The sequence below is a fragment of the Carettochelys insculpta genome, chromosome 14 (genome assembly GCF_033958435.1).
Source record: "Carettochelys insculpta isolate YL-2023 chromosome 14, ASM3395843v1, whole genome shotgun sequence".
Lineage (NCBI taxonomy): Eukaryota > Metazoa > Chordata > Testudines > Carettochelyidae > Carettochelys > Carettochelys insculpta.
Window position 1 is genome coordinate 4,631,197 of NC_134150.1, and position 16,336 is coordinate 4,647,532.

Consider the following 16,336-nt stretch of genomic DNA (forward strand, 5'->3'; position numbering starts at 1 on the left):
GTTAATCCTATCTGTAAAATACCTGTGCACGATCGTCTTCCTTTTGTAAATCCCTTTAAAGACCTTGGATGAAAAGTGTTTGTGAAAGTGCAAAGTGCTGTTGCATAGTCCTCCAGTCTACCACCTTAAATGGCTTTTAATTTTTTATTTGCTTTTATTCAGAAAATATGGTAAGAGGCTTAGATGAAGATGAGACAAATTTCCTTGATGAGGTTTCTCGGCAACAAGCGCTAATAGAAAAGCAACGAAGAGAAGATGATCTGAAGGAATTAAATGAATACAGAATATCCTTTGCATTGAAATGACTTGCCACTGTACTGAGTAGATGCGTTTAAGATAGTGAGCTCCATTTGGGTTGTGCTGAGATCGGACTTCCATCCAATCATTTTGTTTCTGGAGAGTAATTTTCTACACATAAGTATGTACTATTATCTGGCTCTAAAGATCTTCTTGTTTTTTACTTCTTTTGGATCTCTCCATCTCAATTTTTTTTTTTTTTTTAATTTTTGGGTCAGGAACACAAAAATCTTGAAGACATGTTTTCTCTAACCGCTGTTACCTTCTGCTGTCTCACACTGATGCGAGATTAGAAAGGGAGGACCTAAAATGGAAGGATAGACTTCTTTTTTGTAACCTTGGCTTTTACCCCTCTCCTATTTTAAAAAGCACACGTGCTTTCACCAAGCTGTTTCTTGAAATATATATAGAGAGCTTTAAAATAAAAAACAAGCAGTCCTTTTAGCACCTTAAAGCCTAACAATTTATTTATTAGGTAAGGAGCTTTTGTGGGTAGGATGAAATTCTTAATCTGTGATATCTATGAAATTCTTATTCTATTGTGATGCTACAGACGACCTGGCTACCCCTCTGCTCTTTAAAATAGCCAAAGCTATTCAAAGTTGTTGTTGAATTTGTTTTTCTATTGCTTTTGCAGTATTTAGGGCTGTTCATGAAGAAGCTCATGGCATAAGACACAAAGCAGTGAGCTAGTTACAACTGTTTTTTAGGTTGAAAGGAAAAAATTGTTGCTATCATCTACAAAGATGCTTATGGTTCCTCCCCTTCTGTTTGGCAGTGAACCGGCTTGTTGTGTTTAAGTATTCAGTGGCTGATTTGCAAGTAAAAGTGGGAGTAGATGCGACTTGAGGCAGAACAAGGAGACTCAGACTCCGCATGTGATGCATAACTTCAGAAAATGAAGTTGGGGGGAGAATTAGGTTGATAAGAGTTCCATATAAAGACAGCCTAAAGTAAGTCTCGGGTAATATATGTACTGGAAATTCATTGCTTATTGATGAGACAGGCAACACTAACATCTAATTGGTAGGGTGTGCACGTTTGGCCCAGCTCTTCCTTTTTGTAACCGATGCTAGCGCCGTTAGCAGCCACAAAACTTAATGGGGGCCATAGCGGGCACGCCTGCATATGGAATTGTTTCTTTAGATTTATTCAGACTGACTCATGGGATACATTTCATTTCTACTTACGCTACTGGGTGTGCTGAATATAGGGAGGTGTGTGGCGGCTGCCGCCACAGCGTAAATCGGACTCCACAAGCCAAGTCAAACAAGTCCAGGAAGTTGTGAATCATGCTGGCCTAGAAGGAATCGTTTATGTGCCATCAGTTAGCTACGTAAGTGATCGACCCCTGCAGTTGTTAGGAGTGTACCTGCCAGATTATTTTAGGTATTGGTGAGCTCCATCTTTACAGCTTTTCAAATTATCTGTTTTTTTGGACCCAAAGGCCTTGCTATATATTACAAATTATAGGATCCATGTGTAAGTTTATTGCTACAGGTTGAAACTCCCAAAACCAGCATTCTCTCATCCGGCAACATCTGTTGTACAGAAGGACCACGGGTGTTAGTGGGCCAGAGGTGCGGAGTTGGGAATTCAGTACGGAAAGCCTGATTATTACCAAGTATGTTACTGTAGAGCTCCTAATGCGATAGGCAAATATACAGGATGCCCGCATCCTACAATTCTTCCAGTTAAAAAAGAAAAAAAAAATTTTTTGGACACTTCCTTAGAGTAACATTCAGATTAAGCAATGCAGAGGCAATAACCCATAACACAGAAAAATATGAATAATAGGTGGATCAAATATAGGTTCAACCTGTCTCATCTGGCACCCTTAGGACCTGACTGGTGCTGGATGAGAGAATTTGCTGCCCCATGGGAGGTCAATATTGTTTTGCAACATCCATAATCCAGCATGATTTTAATTAGCTGGATGACCACTTGTCATGGGTGTGGCCAAGTTTCCAGTGATCCCTGAAAGTTATGTTTAGTCACCAGTCCTGGCTCTCAGTGTTCTCTGCTGTTATTTAGTGTAATTTACCTCTAAATGTCTTCTAAGAGCCCAGTAAGCAGTGGAAGTGTTGATAATATGCTAGAAAATACTGACCTCCCATCGTCTGGCAAATTTTTGTCATCTGGGACTGGTCAGACAGAACCTGAGTGTGCCAGATGAGAAAAGTTCAACCTGTACTGCAAATCCAGTGGTAGCATTTATTACTGCAAGTGGCCACACGATGGCACAATTGTTCCACGTTTTTAAAAATGTTTTTGTTAAGGTCAGCTAGTAACTTAGCAGCTGTTTAAGATGGGAAAGAAAATCACGAACATGACAAACTGATTTTTCCAGGGGCATACTTACTATCGGTAACTCAAATAAGGAATGACATACTAAAACATGAACTGGAAAGACTAAAACAGCTTTAAAAAATATCTTCAGCCTCTCCAGAGTATGTATGTAGAGTTTAAAACAAGAGTATTTGCTTAGTTGCTGCCAATTTACTGATATGACCTGCTGATTCTGAAGTTTTCTGTATCCTGTGTCTTCCCTGCACCTGCAGATGTCTTTTAATTATTTGTGAAACTCACATTTTTGAGGTGGTCTATGAATTTGTGCCATCAGCCGTTTCAAAGACTTGCAGTCAAAGAAGGAAAGGCAATTATTTGACTTGTAATCTTTTAGGCTACGCTGGTTTTGTAGATGCAATTGTGAAACTTTCCGGAAGGTTTCCAGGTCCCCATAAATATAAGAGTAATATGGTAGTAGAAGCAGGGAAGTGAGGAGAAGGGACGGAAAGGTAGTCGATTTGATATGTATCAGATGGTATCAGCCCAGCTCGAGCCAAATTGGACTTCTCCATGGGAAGAGAAGCAGTTAGTGTTTCTGCAGACCCTTGGGTGTGGCTTAAAATCAGAGAAGTCATGGTCCTCAGGCAGCCTTTGAAGCCTGTCCAGAGTTGTGTGCTTTATCGTGGTTGCACCTGCATCCTGCTGTTCCTCGGTGAGCATTTCTGAAGCTGGTAAATGATGCTCTTCAAGAGCAGGGGCGGCATAAAAGAGAAATTAGACATAGTTCAAAGAGAATGAAGAGTTTTTCCTCTGCAGCAAAGAATGGTGCTGCTTATAAGCCAGGGGTGGACTTCTGAAAATTTTATGTCAATTTTATGTGCATTCCAACCCTTTAAGTATGTTCTCATGCTTACGTAATAAAGTCGCAGACAGATTTAAGTATCAGAGAGGGAGCCGGGTTAGCCTGTATCTTTGAGAACAACAGGAAGTCCTGTGGCACCTCATAGACTAACAGATATTTTGGAGCATAAACTTTTGTGGGCAAAGACCTGCTTCATCAGATGCATCAATCTCATGCATCTGGCAAAGTGGGTCTTTGCCCACTAAAGCTTGTGCTGTAAAATATCTGTTGGTCTATAGGGTTCAGACAGATTTAAGCCACTCGTATTTGACCTGCCAGTAAGTTTGTAGTTCATTGAGGAAGGGAGCTTTTGGGCTGTATATCTTCTGTATTAGTACAAGTTGAACCTCTCTAATCTCGCATCCTCAGGACCTGACTGGTGCTAGATGAGAGAATTTGTCAGACTACAACAGGTCAATATTGTCTAGCAGTATTGCCAACACTTAACTGCTTACTGGGCTCTTAGAAGACATTTAGGAGTAAATTACAGCTAAATAACAGCGCAAAACACCGAGAGCCAGGACTGGTGGCTGGAAAGAAACTTTATGGGAAACTTGGTCATGCCCAGGGTAGATTGTCATCCAGCTATAGCTAAACTCATGTCAGATTACAGATGTTGCCGGATGAGAGAGTTCTGGATTAGAGAGGTTTAACCTGTAGTCCTCGGAGGCACTGATTGGGTTCAAGATCCCCCCCCCCCCCCCTTCTTCTGGGTGCTGATAATGTCCAGATACACACAGTCCTTGCTCCAAAGAGTTGACAATCTAATTCAAACAAATCACTGTCTGCCTTGTCCACACATTGAGGACAAACTGCTGCCAAATTCTCCATGGGGGAAAAAAGATGCCATTACTTTAGGCTCTTGTTCCTTCAAGGTTCTGGTTGAATCTCAGTGTGTGTCTTTTCAACCATATTCTGTCCTGGAAGGATTCATTTTCATGCTGTCAGTGAATGAAGCAACCTGCTGTGTCATCAGGAATGAGGCCAGCGTAGACAGGAGAGAATTTTTAAGAAAGGCGTCGTGATTTGTAAATCTACTTTGTTCTGCTTTACGGTAGACCTAGACCAGTGGTTCCCAACCTTTTCGAGACGGGGACCCATTTTGACAATTCAGAAAGACTTTGTGACCCAAGGTCAATGAAAACTGGGAGTGGGGGGAGGTTCTTCCCTGGGGAAGACACACCAACCCCAGCTTAAACCCCTCTCAGCTGTGCGGACTCCCCAGCCGGGGGGCTGGGGGTACCCCATAGCCACATGTCTGGGAGCCAAGTGGAGTGCAGAGCCCTGGCTGGCAGCACCCGCTGTGGGATCTCTGGCTGGGGTATGTGGGGTCCCCACAGCCACATGTCTGAGAGCCCCCCTACCTGGCAATGCCTGCTGTGGGATCCCTGTCTGGGTGCATGGGGGGATACTCACAGCTGCAAGGCTTGGAACCAGCTGGGGTGTGGAGCCCTGACCAGTTCTCAGCCCCTACCCCTGCATCCCCAGGCTTAAACTCCTCTCAGCCCTTCCCACCCCCCACCTACCTCACACAGGAGTTCTGCACTGCCACAGCTGCTCCCCCGCTGCTCCTTTGCCAGGCTGCCACCTCCTCCTCCTCTGCCTGCCCCACCCCCAGCCGCCTTACTTCCTTCCCCCACCTGCAGCAGGGGGCCTGCCCTGCTGCACTGAAATGGGACTCAGTGTAATTGGTTTGAGGCCGGGGTCCCTCTTGACAGCTGTTAAACCAATTACACTGAGCTCCATTTCAGTGTGGCAGGGACTGGGACATGGAGCCGGAGGAGGAGTCAGGCACCAGCATCAGGAGCCACAAATGGCTTCTGTAAGAGCCACGTGTGGCTTGGAGCCACCCAGCCGTCAACGCTTGTCAAATTTAGTCATGAACCATGTTTGGGTTGGGACCCACAGACTCGGAATCCCTGACCTAGAAGGATGAATTCTTCTGTTGCACATTCACAAAGTGGGGAGCAGAATTTGGCCGCCTCGTGAAGACTGGCTTGGGAAACAGCTGGTCAGTAACAAAAGTCTGAGCCCAAGAGGTGCCAAGAAGGCTCAGCTTTCACTTTCTGGTGCTGTTTTTGCCTTGCACCTTCCTCCTTTCCCAAGCTTTTTAAAAATGAGAGAGCACATGGGCATTTAGGGAGGCTCATTTGGGGCCAAGAACACTGCTAGTAGGGCCAGTACATGATCCTTTCCTTGCTGTCCTGTTGGGGAGCAGTTCCCACTATGCACGTGCTGTATAATCTGTAGCACCCTCTGCCTGCGAGTCTCCCAGGAACAGGCCTGGCACTGAGATGGTTCTCACACTGCTGGTGCAAGGTACCTACTCGGTGCCATCAAACAGGCTTGCCCAGAAGCACGAGGCCCTCAAGCTGTGAATAAGCGCCATCGGTGTCAGCAGGCCAGGCTGAAGGGAATGCTGAGGAAACGTCCTCTCTGGCATCCTGCTTGATCCTTAACTGTTACTTCACAGCACTCTCACCAAAGTGGGGGGCAGTACGGACCCAAAGAAGGAAGCAGAGAAGAAACTGACCATGAAATCAGTAGAAAACAAGACCAAGTTCTCTCAGGCAAAGCTGTTGGCAGGAGCTGTGAAGCACAGAAGGTCAGTTTCACACCTCTGTAAATTCACAAGGAAAGAAATGGAGTTAGCAGTATGGAGGGGGGCAAGCCAAAAGCTGCCTCTTGGAGATCGGCTGGCGTTTGAACTTCAGCAAATGGGGGGGCGGAGGGAGGAACTAGCATGTTTCTATCAGCCTCCCGAGCTGTGGGGAAGCTAAACAAGGCTCCGATCTGACGTCAGTGTCATTAAATCCTATATTTGGATTTGAAAATGGTCTAATTTACTATCTTATTCATGCCCCTTCTATTGAGTCAAACCACTTGCCTCACACATCAGCTTGTTTTGTTGATACCTAATTGCGTGAATTTTGTCTGTCTCTGGTTTTCTTCTGGTTGATAGGAAATAACTTGGACTAATCTGATCCTGTAGGGAACCTGCCAGCATCTCTTGCTCCCCACAAGTTTGGGTTGGCAGCGTTACTGTAAAATCCTTGCATCCCAAGGGGTAGCACAGGTTTATGTCAGTGGCACATTTGCTGGTTTAATTCCCTGAGCTTCCTGTCATAGTTACAATCTTGTGCAATCCACTCTGACTAGCTTGCTAAAAATACTAGTGAGGGCTGTGCAGGCTCCCTGGGAATCCATTCAGATTGCTAGCTCGCTCCACCACACCCTTAATGCTATTTTTTTTAGCAAGACGTCTAAATTAAAGCTAGCACAGGTCTACATGAACAGCAGATGCCACCCTAAGTGGCCACACAGCTCTCTTCCCATAGAAGATCAAAGTTGTCTGATAATGACAGCTGTTAATTAGCAGTGAGAAGTAAATTGGTGTTTGAATCTGGTTTTAATTGAAGTTGAGCGATTCCTTCAGATGCTGCTGATTCATATTTTCCCCTGTAAAATAGTAACTGTTTGTGGCATAGTCTAGGAAGCTTGCTTTGGTAACTTCAGCGTAGGAATAACTTCAAACTCCTTTTCTAATCCAGGCTGAACCACAAGGGCATTTTTTTTAAAAGGGAAAAGAACTTGGATGTTAACTAGCGTCCAGAGAGCTATTTTCCTCCCAAATACCTGGCATGTAAGCAGAAGATTTTGGCCGACATTTAAGAAATTTCTTCTTCTATTTCAAGTTAGCTGAGATTAAGCAAAGCCTCAGTTTAACGTCCAGTTGGGCATTATAGCCTCACCTTGCTAGTAAATGGATGTGTTATTGGAGGTTTATTCTTTGGCTACCTTTTGGATGAAGGCTTCATTGTCACCTCAGTGATGAAGGGAAAGCATCTTCACAGTACTGGTGCGCTACATAGCGTTGCTTAACAATACACACTTAGAACACGGGCAAAGGAACAGTATATTCCCCTTCAAGGAGAGTGCAGGAGAGTGTGAGCATCTCCTACTTGCTTGGAGAATTATAAAGTGGCTTTTCTAATTAGAAGCATTTTGGGCATGTCTACACTAGGAACTAACTTCAAAGTTAAGCACTACATCAAAGTAGCCAGCAGAGAGTCTACACACTTTCCCTTACTTCAAAGTTAACTTTGTAGGGAGCCCAACTTCAAAGTCCTTACTCCACCCCCAGGAATGGAGTAGAGCCCTACTTCGAAGTTTAACTTCAGAGTAGGGTGTGTGTAGATGCTCTACTTCAAAGTTGCTTAATTTGAAGTTGTACTTCGAAGTAAGCAACTTTGAAGTTATTTTTGAAGTGTAGACACAGCCTTAGTGGGCTACAGAAGTGAAAGATCTGAAAGAAGAGCCCAGTCTTTTGTGAGCAGGCGTCTTCTCTCTTGGTGAGATGAACGCAGCCCTGCGGATAGACAGATGCGGGCTTTTTTGGAGGATTTCTTGGACACAAAGTCTTAAATATTTCAAGATTAGTAGCCTCTGCTAGGTAAACAGCCCCGTGACTAGTGCAGTCTTCCCATTGCAGAGACTTGGATTCTTGCCGCTGCATGTCTAGTACCTCCCTTGGGAAGGAATTGGAACAGAAATAGACAGTATGCTGACTGTGGGGGTACTAGTGACCCTTCTCTACTAGCAGCAAAGTTAGTTCTACTGGTGCTCCTCAGGTGGTTGGCTGGAACTCTCTTTGGCACTCAACGCAAATCTAGTTTTATGAATTTTGCGGCCATGGAATGACTTTTCCAACTAACCAAGTAACTCCATGTTTTCTTACAGTTCCGAAGGGGGTAACAGTGTGAAGAGACTGAAGCTGGACTCGGACAAGGATAAGAGTCAAGGTGTGTTCTGCTCTTGGAGTTTTGATACACAGAATGGTTCATTTCTGGAAAGCTGTAACTTCTTTGCCAATGTTCTTTCCCATATAAGGGCTCCTCTCTTTCTCCAAGTTTGAAACCAATCCGACTGTGTTGCATATAGATCTTTTTTCCCCATAGCATCTCCTACTCCCAAAGCTTTGTAAAGCAATAGGCGGCTATTGCAGCTAGGGAAGCCCCTCAGAGATATTTAGGTATCTAACTCCCGGAGATCAGTACCTAAATACCTTTGTTTTGGGCAGGACAAACTTGTTAACTTATAGCAGTGTGATCATGATTAAGACAAGGCTCCTGGCACAGAGGTCTGCTATGTGACGTTCGAGGACCATTGGTCTGCGCTCTGGGGTTCTCCCCAAACAGCCAAAAGGTCTTTTGCTTTTGTATGGAAAATGACTGTCCATGGACAGAACCTGGCAGCAGCTACTGTTTTCAGATGAAACATAGGTTCCCTTAGTTCCCTCACACTTTTTAAAATAAAGGTATATAAAACACCATCACTCAGGCAGACTAGCCATATTAAAATCTGTAATGCCCGTGACAAACACAACTGCCACCCAAGGGTAGCATTGGTGGAAAATAGAGGTAGCAGCGAAATTCCAGTTAGTAAAGGAGCTGGGCAATTATAGAAGTTAAGGTCGTGCAACCGCATTACATGGTCAAATGAACAATATTGTTACATAAAACATGCAGAGTGAGTTAACTCTGAATATGGCGTAACGTGGAGGATTGCCTCCCTTCAGTACTTGGTACAGGTTGAACCTCTTTAATCCAGAGCTCTTGTCTGGCAACATCTGTAATCCAGCATGATTTTAGTTAGCTGGACAACCACTTATCACGGATGTGGCCAAATTTCCACAAAGTCCCATAAAGTTTGTTTACAGCCACCAGTCCTGACTCTGTGTTCTGGGCAGTTATTCAGCTGTAATTTACCCCTAAATGTCTAAGAGCCAAATAAGCAATGGAAGTGTTGGTAATGGGCAAAAAAATATTGACTTCCCATGGTCTGGCAAATTCTCTTGTTTGGTACCGGTCAGATCCTGAGGGTGCCAGACGAGAGGGGTTCAGCCTGTATTTTGCTCATGCATATTTTTGGCTTTTGGTGTTTAAGGAGGTGGTGGTCTCACTTAAAAAAAGCAAGAGAAAAACAAAACTCTTTGTTGGGGAGCTTATGAGTTTGGACAAGACTCAAGTCCCTTCATCCTGGGCCTATGCTAAAGGCTATTTAACCTCACAAGCTCTTCATGTGCAGAAGTTAATGTAGGCTGAATGTAGGTTAACAGACTAACCCTTACCCCAGACTTGTATGTTTCCATTTTTTGGCTTACAGACTCCACTGGTCTCAGCTATAGAAAGATGCTTAGAGCAGGAGCATGTTTATGAAGGAAATGGGGGGAGAAAAGGGCAACATGTCCAGTCATGTGTTCCTTAAACTACTGATCTCCCTGCTGTGCAAACCTTAGTAAGATGTACAAAGGAAGCCAAGTTACATGTGTCTGTCTTCAGCTAGCTGGGCAATACTTATGTCGTCCAAATCAATAGGAGAAAATGGCAATTCTGCACTCAGGTCATCAGAAGCTTTGAAACTATTACAGGTTGAAATGCACTTGTCTGGCAACATCCCTCGTCTGGCACGACAGTGGATGATGCTGAACCAGAGCGCATCGGGACCCGAGAGCCTCAGCTTTGTGGGGCACAGCGGAGCCCTGCTGGTGGCAGGGAGCCTCACTGGCAGCCCACTCTGGGGAGCCCCAGGGGCAGCCCCAGAATAGACAGCCAGGTCAGGGAGCCCCCCGGGGGGTTGGGGGGGGAGTCTAGCCCTAGTCAGGAGACACAGCAGCAACCCTGCAGCTGTGAGGACCTCTTAAACGTCAGGGGAACCCCGGTAGTGTCATGGAAGGGAGCCAGCTGGGGCAGGCAGCCCAGCGGGGGAGTCCTGCAACCCTGTGGGGGAGCAGTGCAGGAATGGGGTCCCCCTCCTCTCAGCCCAGGGACCTGACTGCCCCTCATCCAGCAAATCTTTTTGTTTAGGACCATTCATGTCTTGAGGATGCTGGATGAGGGAGGTACAAGCTGCATTAACCTTTTTGATCAATGGACTGGCTAAAGCTTCCTCCTGAGACAAATGTTTTTGCGAAAGTCACGGGCAACCAGTCAAAAGGAAGTTGAATGAAGTTGGATTTCGGTCTGAATTATTGTGGCTGCTACTGCCAAGAGAGAATAGCTTTTACTGCTGAGACACCCCGACCAGACTGGAAGCGAGTTGTATCCCTACAACCCAAGGGATGTTCTGAAACTCCATCTGTTCCATTAACTGTTTCCAACATTCCAAAAGCTGCACAGCATTGGAGACATTACTTTATTGAACCACTGTTAGGCATTCTTCTGGCTAAATAATTACATGTCAAAAGTGATCAATTACATGAAGCAGAACCATGTAGTGTTCATGGAAGAAATCAGATTAATGGTTTTAGAAGGAAATATAAGTTGAACCTCCCTCGTCCGGCACCCTGAGGACCTGACCAGTGCTGAATGAGAGAATTTGCCTGACCACAGGAGGTCAGTGTTGTCAAGCACACCGTTTCCCAACCTTTCTTTAAATAGTATCCCTTTAAAAGAAAAAGTACCCCCAGGCTTCTCTCACGTAGGGTTTGTGTACCACTGGTTGAGAACCCTGGTCCCAAGGTAATCTGAGGTCTTGAAATAAATGTCATTCACCCTTTCCAGACTATTGTACCCTTTTCAGGAGTCAGATTGGTTTTCCATACTGCCAAGTTACACCTCACTTAAAAGCTACTTAAACTTGCAAATATAGCATATAAGAGTGCTGCTGGCAACTTGCTGACTTTCTACCCTAGTGCCCTCAAATAAATAAACTGGAGTAGAACTATAGTACTTGCACTTCAGCATAAGGCATATGGAAACAGTACAAAAAAGTCATCGTCTAAATGAACTTTTCAATTGTACTGACTTTACGATAGTTTTTTTATGTAGCCTGTTTTTTAAAACTAAGCAAATATCTGGTGAGTTGATGAACCCCCTGGAAGACCTTGACGTGCCCCAAGGATACACGTACCCATGGCTAAGAACATAAGAACGGCCGTCGTGGGTCAGACCAAAGGTCCATCCAGCCCAGTATCCTGTCTGCCGACAGTGGTGAGTGCCACGTGCCCCAGAGGAGGTGAACTGAAGACAATGATCAAGCGATTTGTCTCCTGCCATCTGTCTCCAGCCTTTGACTAAAGGCTAGGGGCACAATACTTTACCCTTGGCTAATAGCCATTTATGGACCTAACCTCCAAAAATTTATCAAGCTCTGTTTTAAACTGTTAGAGTGCTGGCCTTCACAGCCTCCTCCGGCAAGGAGTTCCACAGGTTGGCTCTGCGCTATGTGAAGAAAAATTTTCTTTTATTAGTTTTGAACCTACTACCCATTAATTTCATTTGATGTCCTCTAGTTCTTATATTATGGGAACAAGTAAATAACTTTCCAGTATTCACTTTCTCCACACCATTCATGAAGAAACACTGATCTAGCACATTACCAGCACATCCACTGCTTACTGGGCTCTTAGAAGACATTTAGGAGTGACTCACAGCTAAACAGCAGCACAGAACGCAGAGCCAGGACTGGTGGCTGTAAACAAACTTTATGGGACCATCGGAAATGTGGCCATGCCGATAAGTGGTTGTCCAGCTAGAATCATGCCGGACTATGGATGTTGCTGGCTGAGAGTGTCCCGGATTAGAGAGGTTTGACCTGTACTGCATTTACAGGGTGAGACTGGATTGACTAGTGATGAAAAGCTCCCTTGGTTAGCCTGGAGGGCACCAGCCTTTGCTACTGAGGAAGTTTGTAATGTAGCAAAGTAATTGAGGATGCAGTGGGTAAGTAAAGTGTACAACTGGCAGTAGCATTTGTATAGCATCTGGTTATACACTCTGATTAAAAGCTACCTGAGTCTCGGACTCTTGCTTTTTTTGGAGATTGTGATGGTTTGTTGCTGTGTCTTTCAGAAAAGCCATCTTGTGTTCCACTCGGGAGCAGCTCAGTGAGTGGCTCTGCAGTCCACTGCCCCTCAGCAGCTGTGTGTATTGGTATCCTCCCAGGCCTGGGGGCCTACTCGGGAAGCAGCGATTCTGAGTCCAGTTCAGATAGCGAAGGCACTATTAACTCCACGGGCAAGATAGTCTCTTCTGTCTTTCGTAGCAGCAATCTCTTTGATGGGCCGTAACCCACAATCCCACCACGTTAATGGAGCTTGGAAAGTGAGCCTGTGTCCTCCTGGGGGAAAATGCATTCTCTGCCCAGGCCCCCAGACATCTTCCTTGCTAACCCCTTATGCATAACCTCCCATAATGCCAAAAATCAGCTGACATTTTTTTCCCCCCACACCTTCCATTTCTGAGGTGCATACTGAGCCTGTTTCATAGGTTTTGACTCTAAAACGCTGAGGAAAAATAGTGCTATTGTAACAAAGCTTATGGGGGTGGGGTGGGGGGAAGAGCAGGAGAGAGCCTCCTCTTTTAAAGTTCTTAGGGATAGATTTTTTTTCCTGATGATTGAAGAGGGTTTTTTTTTTTTTTTTTCCAGAAGACATGGAGCTAAAGCATTTGTTTGCTGCACCAAAGTCTTGTAAAAATGGCCATGTGTTCAGTTTTAAAATGTCACTTTATTCTGTCTTTGAGAAGCGGGGGCAGAATAAAACCAAGCAGATGGTGAAATGTAGATTGCCATGACACTGTAAGGAAGTGTGTGTTATGTGATTAAAGAAATTCCAAATGCATCTTGATCCTGGCTTTTGCCATTCATAATTCAGCAGAAGTCTTGCCTGTTCCATTTAGCAATTTCTGCTGTATCTGGCCCCTTACCCTCAAGGACGATAAAGAGCAGTACATGCCAGCATAATACGAAGAAAGAAGAGGCATCAACACAAGAATGGAGTTCCTAACAGGCTATGTTGATGCTACCCTGGAAGATCAACCCACTGAGGGTCTATCTTCTGGGGGTCAATTTTGCATATCTAGTATGGATGTGCAGAATTCACCTCCAGGGGGTTGTGGTTGACTCCGTACTCTTCACAAGCCACAAGGAGTAAGGGAGGTCAATGGGAGAAACACTTCCATTAACCTTCCCCAGTATAGACAGCTACGTTAGCTGAGTGCATATACATTGATTTTTTTATCTACGCAATTGCCAGGGCCAGAATTGTGTATCTGCAGTTGACTTACTTTGTTTACTGTTGCTGTTCAGTACAAACCACTTATCCTCCCACAAGGCTCCTTATATACCAAAGCAAAATTATTCTGTTTTTCAAACTTCTGCCCCTGTTAGGGGTGTGCTAAGGCTTAACATTGAGTGAAGGTGAGAGTTCTCTTTCACAGCTGTATAACCGTAGAGGAGTGGAGGAGTTCAGGTTGATAAATAACTTGTATGTGATCTGTATTTCACAAATGAAGGTATTGTCTGTGTCTCAACAAGCTAAACTTTAACAGTTAGAATCCTTTGGCTACTCTGGGCCAGGGCTCTGCAACCTGAGGCTCCGGAGCCTCACACAGCTCTTTAAGGCTGTCTTTGTGGCTCTTGACGCCCTAGTTACAAAGTTAAAAAAACAACAGCAAAAAGCCTGATCATTTTTGATTAATGGTAAACATCTTAAAGCCCAAAAATGAACAACTTGTGGCTAAATAGCAAACAATGTGTGACCTTGAAACAGTGGATAACTCCCTCCCCTGTGTCGGCCTGAGAGAGAGGTGGTTTGGGAGTGAAAGTTGTGAAGACAGTGGTACAAACACACACAAAAGCGTAAGGAAATAGAATATGGAAGAAGTTTGTGAACATCACACATCATTATGCATGTACTGTTCTTAAAACAAGGTTACAAAAAGTCCAGCTTGATGTTATTTATTAAGGACCATCTCCTAGTCACATGAACTGCAGCGCTTGAATTATTGAGTACTTTACCAAATTGGGAAAAAAATGACCTTTCTTGCTGTTTTGGTTGCTAATGCCCCTGTTCTGGACTATGGCTCTAATGTTACTCCGCTTCTGGTCAAGGATGATTGTGTAGTCTCTGTACTGATGTGGGATATTAGTCTGTCTGGTGAATAACCACTTCCTGCCCAGATGATGCTGCCTTAAAGTAGCTACAAGTCTTGCCTCTGCCAGACAGTAAGTGGGGGAGGTTCACCATCACTAACATTTTGCTCTGCAGCTGGCATTGCAGCTACACTTACAGTGCTCCTGTCAACATAGGTCGCATCTGTATTAGGTACTCCACCTTCCAGGAGGCATTAGCGATGGCAGCTTAGCACTGGTTACACTGAGATTTAGATCTGCTTATTGTTAGGACTCAGTGCTGACTGGCTTAGTTATACCAACAACAGTTCTAGTGCAGATCACATGTTGCTCACATAGGACAAATTTTGAGGGCCGAAGAATGTGGTGTTTAATGGAGCAAGCTGGAGGAACACACAAGAAAGTAGGTCTGATGAAGGTCACAGGGAAGCAGGCCTTTCTTGTTACGGCCTGAACCCTGACTCTGCAAATGAGACTATTTGTACACCAAAAATATTCCCCAATCTGGTATTTCCATCTGCCTCTCCCCCTGCAAATGTCTCCTACAGATGTGGCACCCTACCATGCTAGTCATGTGGCTGTTGGGCTGGTTGAGTGTGGCCAGTTAACTTGACCAATAAATATATTTTCAGAATAATGGGGCTAGTTCCCTACAGCAGCTGGAATTGGTTGGACAGTACCGTCCTACAGGAATGCAAGGTTTTGCCTAGGGAACCAGCTAGGTCCCATTTGCATTCCATGGGTGCACCTCTCGGTTTACATGGATTCCAACATCCCCCTGATGTAATATTGTTCTAAGTGCAGCTCCCGCCCATGTTTGCCTCGTGGTCATGTTGGATAACATGCTTATGGTGCATCAACTCAAGTACTTCCAGTGGAGCACTTAGCTTTTATGTTCCCTTTAGTTACCAGTTCCTCACATGCTCAGCTACTACATGAAAGGGAAGTTACACATGAGGCCTGACTCCTAAAGCATCATCAATTGCGCACGCAATAGCGAAGTGACAGATGTGAACATGCCCGGCTTCCTTTTGGAATGATGGAGTGATGCTTCACGCCCATTGCAAGTTGACACAACAGGATGTGTACTTCATCATGTGAAGTGCTTTCTAGAGCCTTTCTTGAAAGAGGAAGGTTAATTTACTGGGAGGGGGGACCTGTCTGCTTACTTCAAAGCCCTGTGTTCTTAAATGAATGTCCCATCCACTGATTTGCTGGAGGAAAAGTATGTGAATGCAGGGTGTGGCTTGGGAGACGGGGAGTAAATGAGAACTTGCAGAAAATCATCTGGCTAATCTGACATGGAGTGGTAGCACTTTAGGACAGGCAGAAAGAACTGAAACAGACACACTCTGTCTTGGATGCAGTGCTTAGTTTGAAATCATAATCTCAGTCCAATAATTGGGTTGCTGCATTTATTTTTAATTTTGCAGAACATGTCACCAAGCAGAAGACTCAAACAGTAAAATTAAAAAATTGTCCGTGTTCATTTTAAGACTGGCTGCGTCTATACTTCTCCGGAGGAGGGCCCCTTCAGTGTCAATCTTCTGGGGTTTGATTTTGCATGTCTGGTAAGGACGTGCGAAATCAACCTTGCAGGGGTCAGCAGTCGATCCCTGTACTCCTCGCATATCATGAGCAGTAAGGGAGGTCGACAAGAGGAACCCTCTGTTCACCTTCGAGGAGGATGACCAGGTAAGTCGATTGCAGATACATCAATTCTAGCTAAGCAAGTGCCGTAGCCAGAACTGTGTATCTGAAATCAACGTAAAAGCCTAATGTAGACCGAGCCTAAGATTTCAGTCTGGAAGAGGATGGTGCAGTTGTGTTATTTGAACCTATTCTAATAAATAGCCACTTAAAAAGATTTAGAGTCAGATGGAAACCTCTTTCCTACCTTTCCAAAGGTTGGAGGCTAAGAGCTGCATGTTTTAT

At 44.6% G+C, this 16,336-nt stretch overlaps 1 protein-coding gene across 1 annotated transcript in view; it reads left to right on the forward strand.

The window, feature by feature from the left end:
• The window catches only part of PSME3IP1 (proteasome activator subunit 3 interacting protein 1), a 33,348-nt gene extending 17,497 nt beyond the window's left edge, over positions 1-15,851 (forward strand). Inside the window, exons 4-7 of the mRNA XM_075009025.1 lie at positions 163-284; positions 5,959-6,092; positions 8,228-8,289; positions 12,340-15,851. Of these exons, the coding sequence (XP_074865126.1) occupies positions 163-284; positions 5,959-6,092; positions 8,228-8,289; positions 12,340-12,557 (536 nt within the window). The 3' untranslated portion in view covers positions 12,558-15,851. The remainder of the gene's footprint in view (positions 1-162; positions 285-5,958; positions 6,093-8,227; positions 8,290-12,339) is intronic.
• Positions 15,852-16,336: the final 485 nt, after the last annotated feature.